The 20,346-nt window shown below is 40.4% G+C and overlaps 1 protein-coding gene across 1 annotated transcript in view; it reads right to left on the bottom strand.

Moving 5' to 3' along the window:
• The window catches only part of UBE2D2 (ubiquitin conjugating enzyme E2 D2), a 56,450-nt gene extending 38,165 nt beyond the window's left edge, over window positions 1–18,285 (bottom strand). Inside the window, exon 1 of the mRNA XM_045445856.1 lies at window positions 17,648–18,285. Coding sequence (XP_045301812.1) covers window positions 17,648–17,671 — 24 coding nt within the window. The 5' untranslated portion in view covers window positions 17,672–18,285. The remainder of the gene's footprint in view (window positions 1–17,647) is intronic.
• Between the last annotated feature and the right edge of the window lie 2,061 nt (window positions 18,286–20,346).

Raw genomic sequence — 20,346 nt, 5'->3', positions numbered from 1 at the left:
CTCGTTAGTTGGGTGTCACAAAGGTTGGAAATTAATGTGGCAATATCTTACAAGGAAAGGCTCACAATCTATGACCAAACAACTCTACTAACTATAAAGAGAAACCCTCACCTACGTGTACCAAGAAACACGTATGGGAATGTTGATGCTTCAGTGTCCCTAGCAATACAAAAACTTGGAAAAAATGTCTATTACAGGGTAATAAATTTTAAAAACTACATTGTTGGTATTTGTTGAAAATGCTTGTCATTTAAAATGTATACTTTTCCAAAAAAAAAAAAAAAAAGTATACTTTTCCATCACTTCTTAGGGCCTTTTGGCTAAGATCAAGTGTAAAATGTATACTTTTCCAGGAGTGCCAGGGTGGCTCAGTAGGTTAAGTGGGTAGCTTGGTCAGTTAAGTGTCCAACTCTTGATCTCAGCTCATGACTCAGGGTTCTTGGGATTGAGCCCCATGTCAGGCTCTGCACTGACAGTATGAACACTGTTTGGGATTCTCTCTCTCTGCCCCTCTCCCCACTGCTTGCACTCTCTCTCTCAAAATAAATAAAGTTTAAAAATAACTTTAAAACTTAAAACTAATAAAAGTATGTCTAGATCACTTCTTTGACTCTGGACTCCTTCAGTGAATGCCTCCCCACTCAAGCCACAAGTCAGAGGTTTATTTTCTGGAAAGGATAAAACAGAAGGTCTTAAGACTGACACAGTCAAAGGCATGGATGATGTACAGAAAACAGGAAGATTAAGAGAACATTTACATACAAACTTTGTTCCTGGTGATTCTGAGAAAACTGGAAGCCAGGCCTGTACTGTCTAGGCGGGAGATTACAAGATCCTCAGAAAAACGTGCCCAGTACAAAACAAGGAGCTTTACAATTCACTGATATAAATGGTTCATCTAGAGAAATAGCCTAGCCAGCAAACTGTAAACTGAATTCTACAGTTGCTAAACTTCATCCCTGTATGCTTAGACCTTTTCATCAGTTTTCTAGTACCCCACTCTTAATATAAATAACCGACAATAAAGAAATCAGCCATCTGAGGATTCATCTTCAACATCAACTTTAGATAAAGACGAAGGGGTGCCTGGGTGGTTCAGTCAGTTGAGCGTCCGACTTCAACTTGGGTCATGATCTCAGTTCAAGGGTTCGAATCCCTCATCAGGCTCTTCGCTGGCAACACAAAGACTGCTTTGGGATCCTCTCTCTCTGCCCCTCCCCCACTCACACTGTCTCAGTCTTTCTCAAAACAAATAAACTTAAAAAAAAAAAAAAAGGGACTAGAGACAACAATATCCCATCCATCAGGAAGGCTATTATTATTACAATTTTTTAAATGTTTATTTATTTTTGAGAGAGAGACAGCATGAGGAGGGTGAGGTGCAGGGCAGGGGAGGGTGGGGGGCGGAGGATCCAAAGCCAGGTCTGCGCAGACAGTTGAGAACCCAAGAGCCCAATAAAGGTCTCAAACTGGAGAACTCTGAGATCATGACCTGAACCAAAGTCAGGCACTCAACAGACTGAGCCACCCAGGAGCCCCTCAGGAAGGCTATTACCAGAACCCAAACAAAAAAACAAAAACAGAAAGTAGCAACTTTTGGTCAAGATAAGCTAGAACCCTTGTGAGTGGGAGTGTAAAATGGTACAGTCACTGTGGAAAACAGTATGGCAGTTCCTCCAACAATTATAAATAGAATTACCATAATTACACATGATCTAACAATTCCATTTCTAGGTATAAACCTTAAATAACTGAAAGCACAGTCTTGAAGAGTTATCTGTATACCCATGTTCATGGCAGCATTACTCAGAATAGCTAAAACAACCCAAGAATCCATCACCAGATGAATGAATAGGCAAAATGTGGTATATATGTACAATGAAGCATTATTTGGCCTTGAAAAGGAAGGATATTCTGACAACATGGATGAACTTTAAGAACATTAAGCTAAAGTGAAAGAAGTCACACAAAGATAAATACTGTAGGATTCCAATTATTAAAAAAAAATTTTTTTTTCAACGTTTATTTATTTTTGGGACAGAGAGAGACAGAGCATGAACGGGGGAGGGGCAGAGAGAGAGGGAGACACAGAATCGGAAACAGGCTCCAGGCTCTGAGCCATCAGCCCAGAGCCTGACGCGGGGCTCGAACTCACGGACCGCGAGATCGTGACCTGGCTGAAGTCGGACGCTTAACCGACTGCGCCACCCAGGCGCCCCTGTAGGATTCCAATTATATAAGAAACCTAGTTGGGGCGCCTGGGTGGCGCAGTCAGTTAAGCGTCCGACTTTGGCTCAGGTCATGATCTCACGGTTTTTGAGTTCGAGCCCCTCGTCGGGCTCTGTGCTGACAGCTCAGAGCCTGGAGCCTGCTTCCGATTCTGTGTCTCCCCCTCTCTCTCCCCCTCCCTTGCTCATGCACTGTCTCTCAAAAATAAATAAAACGTTAAAAAAAAAAAAAAAAAAAAAGAAACCTAGTCAAAAATAAGAGAGACAAAAAAGTAGAATGATGGTTGCCAGGGGCTGGGGAGACAGAGGTGGGGTGTTATTGTTTAATAGCAACAGAGTTTCAGTTGTAAAAAGTGAGAAGACTTCTAGAAATGGATGGTGGTAATGGTTGTACAACAATATGAATGTACTTAATACCACTGAAATGTCTATGTTAAAATAGCTTAGATGGAAGGTTTTATGTATATGTAATTAAAAGAAAAAAATTAAAAAAACAGATCAAAGATCTAAATGTAAGAGCTAAAACTATAAAACCCTTAAAAAGAAACATAAATGTACATCTTTGTATGCTTGGATTGAGCAACACTTTCTTAGATATGACACCAAAAGCACAAAACTCTGCAACGCAATCACTTATCTGATAATGGTTTAGTATACAGAATATACAAAGACTTCTTACAGCTCAACAATAAAGAACCCAATTTAAAAATGGGCAAAGGAGGGGCAAATGGGTGGCTCAGTTGATTAAGCATCTGACTTCAGCTCAGGTCATGATCTTGCAGTTCATGAGTTCGAGCCCCGCATACGGCTCTGTGCTGACAGCTTGGAGCCTGGAGCCTGCTTTGGATTCTGTGTCTCCCTCTCTCTCTGCCCCTCCCCTGTTTGCTCTCTGTCTCTCTCAAAAATAAACAAACATTAAAAAAATATTTATTAATAAAAATTGGCAAAGGAAAAAACAAACAACAAACTTCCTTTAACAACAACAACAACAACAACAACAACAACAACAACAACAACAACAGGGGCACCTGTGGCTTAGTCTGTTAAGCATCCAACTTCAGCTCAGGTCATGATCTCTAGGTTTGTGGGTCTGAGTCCCGTGTCAGGCTCTGTGCTGACAGGTCACAGCCTGCCTGCTTCAGATTCTGTGTCTCCCTCTTTCTCTGCCCCTCCCCCAGTTGTGCTCTGTCTCTCTCAAAAATAAACATTAAAAAAATAAGTAAATAAAAATGGGCAAAGGATACACCTTTCTCCAAAGAGGATGTATATATATGGCCAATGAGCACATGAAGAGATGCTCAATATCATTCAGTAATTAAGAGAAATGTAAATTATAACCACAATCATATATCACTTGACACCTACTAGGAAAGCTATCATCAAAATAATAAAGTAACAAGTGTTGATGACCATATGTAGAAACTAGAACATGCATACATTGCTGGTGGGAATGTAAAATAGTGCAGCCTGTTTACAAACAGTCTGGCGATTCCTCAAAAAATAAACATCCAATTACCACATGACCCAGCAATTCCACTCCTAGGTATATATCCAACAGGAATGAAAATTAATGTTCACAGAAAAACTGCAAAGTATTTGAAAAATACTGTTCAAGCAACATTATTCTTAACAGGTTAAAAAAAAAATGGAAACAATCCAAATGCCCATCATCTGGTAAATGGAAAAAGAAAATGGTAGCTACCCATACAACAGAATATTATTCAGTCACAAAAAGGAATTCTAAGTACTGATATGTACTGTAACTTGCATATAGCTTGAAAACACTGTTAAACAAAATGAGCCAGACACAAAAGGTCACATGTTGTATGATTCCATTTATATAAAATGTCCAGAATAGGCAAATCCATATAGGTAGAAGGTGTGCGGAGGGAACAGGCAGAGGCAGAGAGCAGTCCAGGAAGTCCAACATCCGGTAATAGTTAAGAAAAAAGGGAGAACAGAGAAAAATGAAGTTAATGAATCCATGAACAAAATGATTCAATAAAATTTTTCAAAACTTGAGGACATGTGGATAAAGAAAATGGGGATAAAGAAGATGGAGTTATTACTCAGCCATCAAAACAAATGAAACCTTACCATTTGCAATGACGTGGAGATAGAATGTATTATGCTAAGTGAAATAAGTCAGTCCGAGAAAGAAAAATACCATATGATTTCACTCATACATGGAATTTAAGAAACAAAACATGAAAATATGGGAGGGGGGTAAAAAAAGAAAGAGAAGGAACCAAACCATAAGAGACTCTTGAGAACAGAGAACAAACTGAGGGCTAATGAAGGGAGACGAATGGGGGATGGATATTAAGGAAGGCACTTGGTGGGGCACCTTGGTGTTCCAGAGGGTTAAGGGTTTGACTTCGGCTCAGGCCATGATCTCCCAGTTCGTGAGTGTGAGCCCACCATGGGGCTCTCTGATGTCAGGGCAGAGCCCGCTTCAGAGCCTCTGTCTCCCTCCCTCTCTCTGCCCCTCCTCCCCCACACTTCCTCTCTCAAAAATAAACAAACATTAAAAAAAAAGGGAGAGGGAGGGCGTTTGTTAGGATGAGCACTGGGTTTGTATGTAAGTGATGAACCACTGAATTCTCCTGAAACTAATACTGCACTGTATGTTAACTAGAGCTTAAATATAATTTGGAAAAGAAAACAAAATAAAACAAACAGGACGTGAATTTCTGGCTCAAAAAGACCAACTGAATGTTGAGCAAAATAAATGAAAATTGACCTACAACACCACTTGTCATGAAATATCACATGTGAGACAAAGAAAACCTGGGGGTGCCTGGGTGGCCCAGTCGGTTAAGCGGCCGACTTCGGCTCAGGTCATGATCTCGCAGTCCGTGAGTTTGAGCCCTACATCGAGCTCTGTGCTGACAGCTCAGAGCCTGGAGCCTGTTTCAGATTCTGTGTCTCCCTCTCTCTGACCCTACCCTGTTCATGCTCTGTCTCTCCCTGTCTCAAAAATAAATAAAAAAATGTAAAAAAAAAAAAAAAAGAAAAGAAAAGAAAACCTGTAAGCTTCCAGAAAGAAAACTGGTCACATATACAGGATCAAAAAATCAGAACAGTTTTGGACTTAACAGCAATCCTGGAAGCTAAAAGACAATGAATATACTACCACATAAGTAAAAAGAGTGCCACAGTAGTGGCCCTACTTCAGGCTCTAAAATTACAGATCAAGTCAAGTTTACTATCCCGGCTAAGAAACAAATAGCTCCTCTCCAAATGCCAATAAACACTGTTAGCTTCGGGTTGTTCCTTGAAGTCTGAACAATTTTTTAACCTTGTATTATGTTGCAGGTGACCTCATTCAATTGAATTTCCACATCAAGTTACAGATTCAACAAAGAGGAAAGGAAAGAATATACTGGAAAAAAAAAACTGCATAAGCATGTTTTGGGATTGCACTGTAAGGTAAACAGACTTTCTTCATTCAAGATTTGTCCCACAGTAATGAAAATAAAGGGTATAAATATTTCTCGGTTTTTTTTTTTTTAATATTTCTCTTTTCAAAAAGAATTCAAATTTCAGGGGCACTTGGATGGCTCAGTCAGTTAAGCATTTGACTTCACCCCAGGTCATGATTTCACAGTTCATGAGTTTGAGCCCTACATCGGGCTCTGTGCTGACAGTTCAGAGCCTGGAGCCTGCTTCAGGTTCTGTGTCTCCCTCTCTCTCTGCCCCTACCCAGCTCATGTGCACGCACATATTTTCTCTCTCTCTCTCTCTCAAAGATAAATAAACATTAAACAATTTTTTCAAATTCTTGTTTTAAACCAATTTAGTCAGTGTTTTAAACACTTGGGAAATGCTTTCAAATCAATCTCATAAAAGATATACTAAATATCATGGTAATTCACAGATTTTAAAAACAGCTCACAAATTATGTATGACATAGTGCCGGTATATTCAATAATTTCAAAGTGGATTTTACTATTTCTAGTCAACAAAAGTGAAGCGCAATGCTTAAAGATACAAATAATCTGGTCTACTACTAAACTCAGTGAGGATTGAGGGGGGGCGCTCCACAAGCAATTCCCATCACCTACAACACACCTTTATGACAACATGAATATTTCTAAATATGCAAAGATGCCAAACTTTAAAAAGAGAAGCTATTGAGGTGCCTGGCTGGCTCAGTCAATGGAGTGTGCTACTTACTCTTGATCTTGGGAGTCATGAGTTTAAGCCCCAACTTGGGCAGAGAGTTTACTTAATAAGAAAAAAAAAAAAAAAAAAAAAAAACAACTAAAAAAAAGACAAGCTATTGCCAACAAAACTTTAACACTAGAGCTAAATTAGGTAGTTCTGAATGTTAAATTGCATGTAAGTACATAGGTGTTGGTCATATCAGTGTCTAAATCCTTTTGTATTCATAAACTATTTCATAATAAAAGATAAGTTTCAGAACTTTAATTACAGTTGTTTCCAACTATTTCTAAGAATGGAGACTAGCTTATAAGGTTACTAATCAAAATTATCTCAGAATATAGCACTAACTTAAAACCATGGTCTTCGTTTACTCCAAGAATGGCTGTAGAAAAGGTCATATTCTCCATAATACGTCGGGCTCTACCCTTTCCAAACAGGACCTGGCACAATGGCTACCACAAAGATGGGTGTTAAGAAGAAGGGCTGTTCTCCCACCAATGAGGTAGTGACCAGAGAATATACATTAACATTCAAAAGCACATCCATGCAATAAGTTTCAAGAAGTGTGCCCCTTGGCACTCAAAGACTTCCAGAAATTTGCCACAAAGGCAATGGAAACTCCAGATGTGTGCACTGACACCTGGCTGAACGAAGCTGTCTGGCCAAAGGAATAAGGAATGTTCCGTACCTTACATGTGCAGTTGTCCAGAAAAAGGAGGATGAAGATTCACCAAACAAGCTCTATATACTGGTTACCTAAGTACCTATCATCATTTTCAAAAACTTATAGACAGTTAATGTGGATGAGAACTAAGTGCTGATTATCAAATAAAGGTTTAAAACTGAAGAGAAAGGCAGGGAGAGAGGTAAAAGAACGAGCCATATTCCATAACTGGAAAAAGTGCTATGTGGTTACAATTACTGGGGTGAACTTCCTGTATCTGCTTTAAGTAATGTTCTATACGACTAGCACTATTACTTTAAACAGTTTTTATCTAAATATGTATGTCAAATAAAAAGTCCTTTATTTTACTTTGTTTTTTAAAAATTCTGAGAAGATCTATAAGGGGATGTACATGACCTAGTGCAAGATGTCCAAGTCAGGAAAATTAAGGGCAACTCCTGGGGAGGGAAAGCAAGAATGGTATCTATGCAGGTGCACCCAGCGTTGGGAGGTTGATTATATTGGAAAATTGATGAAATGAGTACATTTATTAAGAGTAACAGGTTTCTCACTGTCAGAAAAGAAATGGTTATACTGGAAAGAAGAAATATAGGGTGAACCCTATGGCATTCGACTGGAATTAGAGATACCAATGTGAACTCATGTTTTTTTTTTAATATATACAGAGAAAACTAAATATATACACACATGGAAATGTGTGTATCGCGTGTGTCCGTGTGTCTGTATATACATATATACATATACACATTCCCTAGCTACATCCACCGATTATACTGAAAAAGCTTGGAAGCAGTGAGATTTCAAGAGCAATGAGCATACCTAGCATCCAAATATTGATTTCTAAATACCATTTTCCAGTAAACAGAACTAGGAAGCCTTGGAAAAATAGATGATTACACAGCTAGAGCAGGGTAAAAAAAAAAGAAAAAAAAAAAAAGAAAAAAAAAAAGCCAAAGATATATTATGCTGCCAAAACAAACTAAATGCTCAAAGAATGATGAGGGAAAAAAAAACTGAGAATTAAAATAAATTATAATAAATTACTATAATCTACCTGAATAAAATAGTTTGAAATCATGAGTCCAAATATAAGTTTAAAAATAAGTAAGTTAATACTTTTGCATGACAGTGTGGTACCCAGGGTCCAAAACAGCTCCCAATGATCCTTGACTCCTAGTATTTAAATCCTTTAGTTCTCTCCCCTACACTACACCAGGTGTGGTCTATGAAACCAACAGAATATCGCAAAGTGATAGCATGTCCATGTCGCTTGGGAGATTTGGTTATAAAAGATACTGTAGCTGCTCGCTCTAGCTCTCTCTGGGGGCACTCTAAGGGAAGCCATGTCTTAGGCATATTCAGGCAGCCCTATGGAGAGATTTAAGCAGGGAGGAAATTAATCCTTTAGTCCAATAACCCACAAGGAACTGAGTTCTATCAACAACCATGGGAATGAGCTTAGAAGAGGATTCTCCAGTCTTCAGGGAACTGCAGCTCCAGACAATAGCTTGGCAGCAACCTCAAAAAAGACCCTGAGCCAGAATCACCTAGCTATAAGCCATTCTCAGATTTCTGATCTTCAGAAACTATGGGATAATAAATGTTTAAGTAGCTAAGACTTGGGGTACTTTCTTCTGTGACAACAAATAAATAACACAAATAAGATAAGTGCATATTCTCAAAATGTCTCCTAATAAAATACTTACTCAATCATAAAGGGAAAAAGAGTTGGCTGTATAGTAAGGAACCGTGGTAGACATTACCTTAATCAAGCAATAGAAGTGAAAATTCTCAGTAATGGGTCAATTTGAAATTGCATACCACCTGATAGGATGCAATGAAAAGAATCCCACCAAAATCACGTACCATTTGATAGGATACAAAGACAGTAACACAGCATTGCTTCTGACATTCCTACCACGTATCCGCAACCTAATCTAAAAGTTGGTGTGTGTGTGTGTGTGTGTGTGTGTGTGTGTGTGTGTGTGTTTTAAATAGGCTCAATGCCAAATGTGGGGCTTGAACTCACAACCCTGGGATCAAGAGCCACATGCTCTACCAACTGAGCTAGGAAAGCACTCCATCCATGACCTAAATCTGATCGTACGAGAATAAACCCAAACTGAGGAACACTCTGCAAAATAACTGGTCTCTAATGTTTTAAAAGTGTCAAGGTCACGAAGCCAAGAAGAGACTAAGGAATTAAACAAGAGTATACACAGATAATAAAATGCAACGAGTAACTCTGGACTGGATCCTTTTTCTAAACACGTTATTGGAACAACTGGCAAAACCTGAATGGGGTCTGAGGATTACACGGCAGTAAGATCTCAATGGAAATTTCCTAATTTTGAAGGCTGTATTAGGATTATGTGGCAGAATGTCCTTGTTTATAAGAAATACACATTAAAGTATTTGGGGGTGATGAGACATCATGTTAATAACTTATTCTTAAATGGTTAAAGAATAAAATGTTCTAGGTATTGTGTTTGCAACTTTCTAACTGTAGCAGTTAAGTCACAATGATTATATTAAAGCCTACCTTTTATGTAGTCTGTTTTTCCTTTCTACTCATCCTCCACAGGTCTGCAGGGTAAGTGACACTACCCTCATTCTATAAACAAGGAAGCTGAGGCTAAAAAAAAATCAGCGAAGTAACCTTGCCTAAGGCCACAGAGCTAGCACAGGATTCAACAGATATATTATTCCAAAATCCCACTACTTTTTTCACCATTATCACTTGCTGTCATTATTCGCTCAATACTGTTGACAAAAACTGAAGGCCTACTATGCATCAGATACTGGAAATATAATGAGTAAGACAAGGACTTTGCCCAGGAAAGCTCAGTCCAGAGGGGAAGAACAATCAATCATGTCTACATACTAAGAAATAGTTCTATAGTGGAACCCTACTGCCTGCATGCCTGGGGCACACAGGCACACAGAAAAGCCATTTCTATTGGGTCTCCAAGGATAAATAAAGAATTCAGGAGGAGGGGGTGGGGTGAGAAGACATTCACTGTATAAGGAAACACACAAAGACTAAAGGAAAATGTTTCTGAAAAGGATCAATTAGAACTGTTTCAATTACAGTAGTATTTCTCACAAAACACTAGTCTGTATTCTAGGAATGAAACATAAAGGTGACGATATTTTTTGCCCTAAATTTTATCTACTTTTAATACATGTTTTTAAGAGTATTACATATTTCTGCAGGTTTAAAGCCATAATTTGCCTGAAGAAACAAGAACACAAAACAAATGATGTCCACCTGTGTTGTGATGCACAAACAGCACTTACTCAAGGATATTATTGTCTATCTGACTCCACTATCTACCACTATCTATCTAATTTCTTATTGTAATTCAATATATATTTGAGATTTGATCAAAGCATACTGCTTATTAAGTATTTCTACAATACTAACCCATTCCCCATAGAGTTACAACTAGAATATGGAAGTTTTTTTTTTAACTTTTTTTTTTTTTCAACGTTTATTTATTTTTGGGACAGAGAGAGACAGAGCATGAACGGGGGAGGGGCAGAGAGAGAGGGAGACACAGAATCGGAAACAGGCTCCAGGCTCTGAGCCATCAGCCCAGAGCCCGACGTGGGGCTCGAACTCACGGACCGCGAGATCGTGACCTGGCTGAAGTCGGACGCTTAATCGACTGCGCCACCCAGGCGCCCCATAGAATATGGAAGTTTTAAATAAAAAACAAAGTCCTTTGATTCTTAAGCCCCAGAAGTCAAATTATTTTGAAATAAACGTGAGCAAAGCATAAATTTCTTTTTGTTTTTTAATTAGACAACCTATTTCTACTCATGAGACAATTAACAATGTTGATAGTTGCCTAACTGCAAGAATGATGCCAAATATACACTTTGCATTCTTTTGCTAGAGTGTACCTGTTAGAAACAAATTTTTGTATTGTACGATAATGAAAACAACATACAGAACACATTTAATGCAGCCCTTGATGAAGATCTCTTTTATTAAGTAAGAAAAATACCATTTTAGGGTGCCTGGGTAGCTCAGCCGGTTAAGCGTCTAAGTCTTGGTTTCCGCTCAGGTCATGATCTCACGGTTCTTGAGAGCAAGCCCAGCATCAGGTTCTGCACTGGCAGCAAGGAACCTGCTTGGGATTCTCCCTCTCCTTCTTTCTGCCCCTGCTCTCTTTCTCTCACAAAATAAGTAAACTTAAAAAAAAAAAAAAAATGTTTATAGGTTACTTTATAAGAAACAATGAATAATGTTTCCTCTTAATATATTTTGTTTTTAAATAATTTACCTAACTGTGATATATGTATTTTAATTGATTTACCCGGGACCATTTGTGAGGTCAATCTTAACCCAAGTGTGCAATGTTTCATGAACTCTTATTTGTATCCATCAATAATATTAGTTTGAAAAGCATTCCAATAAAGTTGGGAGACACTAGATATGAGGAAGGAAGAGGCAGCAGTTTATCAGAAGCTAAGGAAAATGAGTGACAACAACGTTAACTGTTATAAAAATTAAATAAAAACTGAGGAGGGTGTCCACTGAATTTGGCAATTAAGTAATGACCAGTGACCTTACTAAGCAATCTCAGAATAGTGAATAGACTATTCTTTTAAGAATTTTGGCACTGAAATGCCAGAGATGAGAGGGAAAAAGAAGAGGAAAGAATTAACTGTAGTGGGGGAGGGGAGTTAAAAAGTTTTTTGTTGTCGTTTATTTTTGTTTAGGAAGCTTGAATGCTGAGGGGACTCGAGAAGAGAAGAGAAGAGAAGAGAAGAGAAGAGAAGAGAAGAGAAGAGAAGAGAAGAGAAGAGAAGAGAAGAGAAGAGAAAACTAGGAGAGTAAATTACTAGAGAGCAAGGACCTGGCAGAAAGAATACGAAAGCAAAAGTTAGATTGTCAAAGGGAAAAGTATAGCTTCTCCAGACACAAGAAGGAAGAAGAGTGATGACCAAGGTCAATTTGGAGCAATGGCTGGCTAAAGTCAAGATTACATGAATCTGAATCCTGGCTTTTCTTACCATAACCACAGAATCATAGACAAGTTTGTTTACTTTTCCAAGTGTCTATTTTCCCATCTAACCTGGGGAGAACAGAATTCTCACAGGGGTGTTCAGAAGATTTAGTAATTATGAAACTGCATGAGTACTCTAAAGATGGTAGCTACAGGGTTTTGTTTTTGTTTTCAAAAGCCTCAAAGGAAATCTGAAAGAATTCACATATTTCTATTTTCTCTGTAGAATAGGTAATTGGGTCACCAACTAACATTAAAACAGTGTTGAAGGACATGAGACAGTGATTCTTAATCTTTTAGAGAATGAAAACCCATTTAACTCTGATGAAAGGTTGAAAGGTATATGGAGAACAGAATATCCGAACTTTGTGTGGTTTTAAGGGAGTTCATACACATCTCTTCAATAATAAAAAGAGATGCTAAGGCAAAGATCTGGTTCCAAGGCACAGTTTGAATACCCAACTGTTTGAACAAAAGAAAAAGACTGCATCCTTTGGATTTACATACCTAACAGATCCATAAGGGTACATAGTCTGCCAGAAAAGACACTGGACATACCCAAGAAACCCAGGTTCTTGATTCAGCTCTAGAAGTCACACGGCCTTTTCAGAGAGTAGCTCTGAGATGTGCTGCAGTTCTAACATTTTATGATTCTATTACGTGAAATGTCACCTGACTCTGGAGACAGATCAAATGGTACTTTATTTTCCTATGTCATAGTTAAATATGATTTTGAAGGTTAGCCTGGGAACCTAACCACCAAAACTTTATTTCTACAGAAATAAAAAAGTGTGCTCCTGCATTTCTGGGATGAGGCTGCAGAGGTTCCTGGCAGCATCAGGCATGAGTCAGGTATTCCTATCCTGGGAACAGCCTAGGATATTTTAGCAGCCCTCTCTCTGGACTAAAATATCTAGAATTGGACTTTGTCAAAACTTCCTCTTTGTCAGTCAGCAGTACAGTAATACACACTGAGAGTGTCTAAAGCAACCAAAATTAAGTTATCCTTCAAGGATGGCTGTTTAAATTACATTTAAATAGCAACCTGGAAGAGCCAAAGAAAATTTCTCAATCCAATGAAACTTTGTAAAGAAAGAATCATTTCCTAATGAAAAACCAAAAAAACTAAAACTAAATAAAGAATCTCTGCAGATTTCAAGAAACTTATTTTTTGGAGTAAGAAGGTGTATCTGCTTTCTAAGATAGATCTAATTCAAACAGCTATCTTCAGTGAACCATTTATTAAGGTTACCAGTACTCCACAGAACAGTTTGATAATTTGTTTTGCCATTTTGACAAGAATTCACTTTACCCTTACCTCTGATAATACTGTGGTATCACGATTAAAATACAGTATTTTAAAATTATTTTTTAATTTAATACTGTTGCAGTGTTACAAAGGTAAGAATGAATCCTTTTGTAATCTTCCAATCTCAAAACATTTTCAAAGTGTGTAGTCTATACAAAGATGATTCACAACATGAAACAGAGCAGAATGAGGTTAAGAGTAAGATACAAACAAACTTCTACTGTGGGAATCAATGCATGTACTAAATTGGCTTTCCCTATGACCTCACACATAACCATATAAAAACCTCAGCAAAGAAGTTAATTAACAGCTCACACACACACACACACACAAACCTACTTAATCTTGCCCATCTACATAAAGCAATAAACTTTTGAAACTTTAAAAAAGATAGCAACTATGGTTTAAATGATTCAATCCTTACACTCCTGACTGCTTACTGAACCTCAATCTTTTAATGTTAATTCATAAATTAAACTGGAGCCTACCAAACCTGTCAGAAGTATGTTTTGTTTTTAATTTGAATTGGTTGCCAAAATCTAGATTTGTGGCTTCCCTTTTAAAGGGGGGGGGGGGGCGGGGAGGAAGACCTGGCAACAATGGGCCCACAGATTTTGATAACAGCAACATTTGGAGAGAGCAGAGTAGCAGCTGCCCTCTTCTGATAGCATATGTAATTTCTAGTTCCCCTCAATTTTTTGCTCACTTTGGTTACCTGGTTGGCCTAGAACTATCAGAGTTTGAAATCTTTATTTTACTGAGGTTCCCCCCCACTTCCAGGAGTGATGTCTCTTGAGGGGTTTTAGAAGAAACTAGCTCTAAAAATCTTTATCATACGAACAGAATAAATCAAGTAATAATCCTGGCATTAAAGCCATGTATACCAAATGTTAACTATATGTAAACATATAGTTAAATGTACAAGGCACTATTACTGTTAAGAAAATAGTTTATAGTATCCTAACTTTGGTCTGTCTTCAACTCCTCAAAAAATCAAGACATTGTCTTTTATCCTTCCCCAGAATAAAGAAATTAGCCCTGTATTTCAATAGTATAGCACTCTAAGAGCACCCAAAAGTCTCCTGCATCTGTGTAACAAAAGAAGAAAAACAGGAAGTAAAAAAGGTCTGTGAGCAGCCAAAGAGACCACACAGTTCACAGAACACATGAAGCCCTCGTCACTCAGAGCCTACTGGATCTTATTTTAGACATAATTTTAATAAGCTCCGTGATCTGGTTTCCCAGCCCACAACAGATGAGATGCAGCCAACTGGAAAAGGGCTGGGGGTGGTGCTGCTAGAAGCAGACACTCAAAGCATCAAAATCAAAGCTAAACACCTATAAAGTCAGCAGCAAACCTCAAAACACAGTAGGCTAGGACCATTTGGTGTGGATACAACAAGCCCAGAGGGTCCCGATCCTTGCAAAGAACTATACTGGATGTTGATGATGACCCTTTTTGGTATACTCTATTAAAGCATAGGTCAAGAGACCTTAAAGTGTGTATCAAAATAAAGTCTATGAAGTCTATCAAAAGCTTTTGCCATAAACACACGGCATTTAAAGAACTGTCAATCTCACAGAACACTATTTCCTTCTGTCAAAGAAAGAAGATATTGAACTCCTAAAGATGCTACATGTCAAATGTATTTGCTTTCAGCAAAATTTTATTAGAACGTAGATGAAGTTCATGATATCTAAAGTCAACAGAGTATTAACATAGAACTTTTTTTTTTTTTTTAAGAAAATGATAACTGGGAAGGTTTAAGACCAAGATTAATTACATAAGCCAACTAAGTTTTTTCTGTATTCCACTGTAGATACATTACTAGGGTCAAGAAGAAGATATGAAAACTGGTCTTATCCATACCTAGGTTAAGTCTGGACTCAACTTAAAACTGACATTACACAGGGGCACCTGGGTGGCTGAGTCAGTTAAGTGGTTGACTTCGGCTCAGGTCATGATGTCACATTTTGAGGATTCGAGCCCCGTGTTGGGGCTGTCAGCGAGGAGCCTGCCTGGGATTCCCTCTCTTTGCCCCTCTGCATGCACGCGTGCTCTCTCTCTCTCTCAAAATAAATAAACTTTAAAAAATTGATATTACAAAAAAAAATTGAAAAAGAAAATTTCCATTTGCTTTCACAATTTTATTGACTAGTACACCAAAAACAAATTTTGTATTTCAAATCCCTGTCAGTCTCAGAAGTTAAGCATACTCTGGAAAGGGCTCTAGGTTATAAACCAGGAGGGTAAAAGGCTAACTGTGAGTTTTAAAAATTCAAAGTATCATTGCCTAAGCTTAATTTTCCTTATTAAAATTTTTATAAGAAGATATTTTAAAGAAAATCTAAAGACTACGTAGTAACTCAAAAACAAAAAACAAAAAACAAAAAACAAAAAAACCCCACATTACCGGGGCAAGTATATTAAAAGATTAAAATACATGTTTTGAATGTTATTTTTTTTCCTGAAAAATGTAACGCACATCAATTAACATAGACACTAAAGGGTATATTTCTTGATCTGTAAGTTATCACACATACTTCTCTTCAGGTTTTAAAATAACAGCACGGGGCTGGGGCCGGGAGGGGGGGGATTAAAAAAATTTTATACAGTTACAATCTCAAATTGGTGCTTCCCAATTAGACTGTAGAAGAACTCCGCAACTCCTAAATGCCTTAAAAATACATACATATTTTTATGTGGATGACCATCCCTCCGCGTGCTTCAGCCCCTTAAAAAGTTCTTTAAGAAATTTCCCCTTAAGTTTCAAGCTCCTTTTAACACATAAGCGGCTTCATTTCAATACAAGGTTTACTCTGTCTAAAGTCTGCCCTTTTTTCATGTGTCAGAAGTCAAGTAAATCCAAACAAGTTGGTAAGGCTCTAACCTAATTTACAGTAAGCACTGGGATTAATTTCACATTAAAGGTTTTTGACATGAATGAAATGAAGACCAAGTGCAAACAGGTATTTTAATTGTCCAACAGCCTGCATTTTCACTGAGTTTAGGGTAAGGTGAATATTGCTTCTCTTTCCCTTGCATCTCCATCCCATTCCTCCGATGGATAACCAATCTACTTGCAAGTGGCTAGCGGTTTAATAGAGCCTCTTCAAGTAACCAAGTGAAACACCAACAAAAATCAGAAATACAATCGTACTTCACCACTTCTAAGAAAAAAAAACCAACATGATAGGGGCACCAGAAGGTTACAATATTGGAGGGACCCTAAATTTTAAGCCAAGCCCATACTCTAGAAACTGTATAAGGAATACCTCCATACCAGTAACTAAATAACCTTTCATCGTAAAGGGCAAAGACATCCTTTCAAATGGAAAAATCTAGAAAAATTCCTTCCAAATTAAAAGAGTCTCCTTGAACATATTACCTAATTTAAGCGTTAAAATCCATTTTATGAAGACACTGTACAAGGAAACTTTAATTTCTCCAGTGGTTTTCAACGTGCAAGTTTCTAGCTCTACCCTTGCAAATTTAACAGCTTTTCTATTAGATCCATTCCTGTAAAACTGAAGTGTAGTTTCTTATATTTGGCAACCTCAAAGAACAAAACGCTTCTCTACTTCCCTCCTCCATCAAGAGTCATGTTTTTGTTTTGTTTCTCCTTCTGAACTTCCTACTCTTAAGTTTCTGGACAAGTAGAGTGGACCGAAGTGTATGGCCACCAAGAAGTAAGTGAACTCAAGAAATACTTGTAGATCGGACAAAAAGGCTTCCTCTGTCTGCCTGGGACATGGGCTCCAAGCTCAGGCGGGTCGGTGGAAGAAGCCATAGCAGGTGGGCGGGTGTGGGCGGGAGGTGGGAGAACACAGGCAGTGATGGGGAGAGGAGCCCTTTCGACCTCTGTCAAAGGGGCAGCTCAACGCCCCAGCCCCAGCTCCCCCTCCCGGCATGGCCGGACAATGGCCCTCTAGCGCAGCAGTCCCAAGCCGGGCAGAGGCCCTGGGACTCCATACCACGCGGGGCCTAGAAAGGAGGCCAGGGAGGAACGCAGAGCGGGCCAGCGCACCTCCGGCCTAAGCTCGGACCGCGAGCCGGGCCTCTACCAGCGCCATCACTGGGAACAGGGTGGGAAGGGCGCCCGGCAGGACCATCGCCGGCAGCCGGGTCCGAAGAGGCCGCGAGCCAGGCGGAGGCGACGGCGGGAAGTGCAGGCCGCAGCCTGCTCAGCTGGCCCGCCCAGCGGCCGGAACCCTCAGCCGACCTCCGGCCGCTTACCTTGTGGATTCTCTTCAGAGCCATCGTGGGAGGCGGGTGGCGGTGGCCCCCGGGGCGGGGACGGGGACAGGGGAGGGACGGGGAAGGGGCGAGGGGGCGCGAGGCCGCCTCGGTGATCGCGGCTCGGCTGGAGAAGATGGGCAGTTCGGGAGCGCGGGTTCGGCAGGATGGACTTAGGGCCGCGGCCCACTCGGCTCCTGAGCCTGCCGCAGCGGTCACCGCATCACCCGGCGGCGGCCCCTTTATGCGCTGCCGCCCGAGCCGCCGCCGCTACCGCCGCCGCCGCCGCCGCCGTAGCTGCCTCTTCCACCTAATCTCAGCGCCGCCTCCTCAGCCGCCGCGGATCCCTCCGCCTGGGAGCAAGAGCCCTGGCCTCGGGCTCGGCCGGCGCCGCTCGATCGGACAACCAGAGGGACTGCCTGCTGCAGGTGGACGGACGGACGCGCGGGCGGACGGGCGGGCGGCGCCGCCGGGGTGGGGCCGCCGGAGCGCGGGGTGGGCCCAGGCCGAGGGGCAGGTCGGGAGGCGCGGGGATTGGCGGGCTATGGGAAGGAGGGCCGGACCGCGCCGGCGGCGGAGGGATACGGGCCGCCCCTGTGAGTGTCTTACGCGCCGTCTCCTTCGCCGCCACGGCCGCCGAGAGGATGACGTCGCGAAGCGCAGGGAGGAAATCTCGCGAGACTCTTGGCGCGGGTGGTACCTCCTTGCGCGCCGCAACCCTTGAGTCCCTTGCCTCGGGTACCCTCAAGTGTGGCATCGAACATCCATAAACGTTTAAAAGCGAATGTTTTCCAGGTGACTTGATCAGCGCCATAGCATAGACTGACCCGGGAGGAGGTACTTAGGCCCACTGCAATGTTCTCGAAGGAGGAAGGGACTTGTCCAAGGTCACACAGCTTTATAGAGGCAAAGCTGTGATTTCCGTGAAGTGCAGGGTCTTGTCAGAGCGCTTTCTAGAAGCCTTGTAACATCCAGGGCACCTGCTGGGAATGTGTTTCTTTGAGCATTACTCGGGCAGCTGTGAGATGACCTTTATGACCAGGCCCCCAAGAGGATGACAACTTGAATGTCCATTAGCCACAGACGTGTCACTTGTAGGAGAGGTACCCACACCTTGTTCTGCTTGGTAAATTGTTACAGACAAGCACTGCACCAGTTACCTCAGGAAAAACAAAGAACCAAAAAACGTGCGGTGTGTGCTCCAGTAGTTAAAACCAACCTTGTGGTTCAGATCACCATCAGGAGCAAGCCTAGAAAATCTATTCTGGAGTTGCTTTTTAGGAGGTAGAGACAAAAGCTAATTCACTGAGAAACTACTCTTGTGTTGAGTCCTATGCCATGACCAGTGAGATACAAGACCAGGCCTAGGCTTGGAAGTACTTACTACCTGGCTGGGGGGCACACAAGAGAATATTAAGGATTTTTTTCCTGGGGAGTGATGCCCACATTCTCACATCCATCCTGAGGTTTTCTGATTCTAAAACTGTGTTCTTTCCTCTATCTGGAAGTGACCTTGGATATCATTGATTCTAACCTGAATTTTGAAAGGAGAAACTGGAGCTCCTAAGAGAAAGATCCTGTGAATTGTTACCCAATAGGTCAGTGGCCAAATTTATACTGCCTCACCTACTGAGTAAAGGTTGGACCAATGGGACAGGCCACTGTGGATCCAGCAAATCAAAGGAGGGGAAAACTGCATCCAGTCATCCAAGGTGGATGTATTTGAGGTTGGAGGTGAAGAGGAATATTCTACAGTCCCAAATCTTTTTTTATTTTTTATTTTTTAATTTTTATTTTAGAGTGCATGAGTAGGGGAGAGGGCCAAAGAGAGAGAGAAAGAGAAAGAGAGAGGGAATCTTAAGCAATCTCCCAGTTCAGTGAGGAAACTGATTCAGAGCTCGGCCTCACAACCCTAGGATCATGACCTGAACCATAATCAAGAGTTTGACACTCAACTGACTGAGTCACCCAAGTGCCCCCTACCCAAATCTTTTCTTCCTAAGAACTGTGATGGAAGAGGTACAAAAATGCCCATTGTTCAGATTTAAAACTTTTTTCTTCAACTGGTAAGTTTTTTGTATTAGAAAAACTATCTCTATATCTCTATATAGATATAGATTAGATGATATAGATATAGATATAGATATATAGATATAGATAGATATATATGGGTTGCAAGAAATACAGGTAATCAAAAAAAAGGAAATAAAAATCAACCATACTTGGAACACCTAGGTGGCTCAGTTGGTTAAGTGTCCAGCTCTTGGTTTTGGCTCAGGTCATGATCTCCTTCTTCGTGGGATCGAGCACCACGTCTGGCTCCACACTGACAACACAAAACCTGCTTGGAATATTCTCTCTCCTCTTTCTGCTACCCCCCTCACTTGAGCACACTCTCTCTCCCTCTCTCTCAAAATAAATGAATGGACTTAAAGAGAAGAAGAAGAAGAAGAAGAAGAAGAAGAAAGAGAAGCAGCAGCACTGATCCTCGTAGGGAAATCCTCAATCCCAGGGATCAGTACACCATCAATCCGAGGAGAAAAAAAAAAAAGTCAACCATACTCTAATCATTTAATGATTGCTATTTGGTTTATGCCTTCCAGTCTTTTTTTTTTTTTTTTAACATATAAATACACATTTTTCTTCAAAAAAGGTAGAATCATGCCATAATACTTTTTGGTAATCTACTTTCGGTAAAA

Source organism: Leopardus geoffroyi, chromosome A1 (genome assembly GCF_018350155.1).
Source record: "Leopardus geoffroyi isolate Oge1 chromosome A1, O.geoffroyi_Oge1_pat1.0, whole genome shotgun sequence".
NCBI classification, from domain to species: domain Eukaryota; kingdom Metazoa; phylum Chordata; class Mammalia; order Carnivora; family Felidae; genus Leopardus; species Leopardus geoffroyi.
Note: the sequence above shows the minus strand (reverse complement) of the source record. Positions and strands in the feature narration are given on the sequence as shown.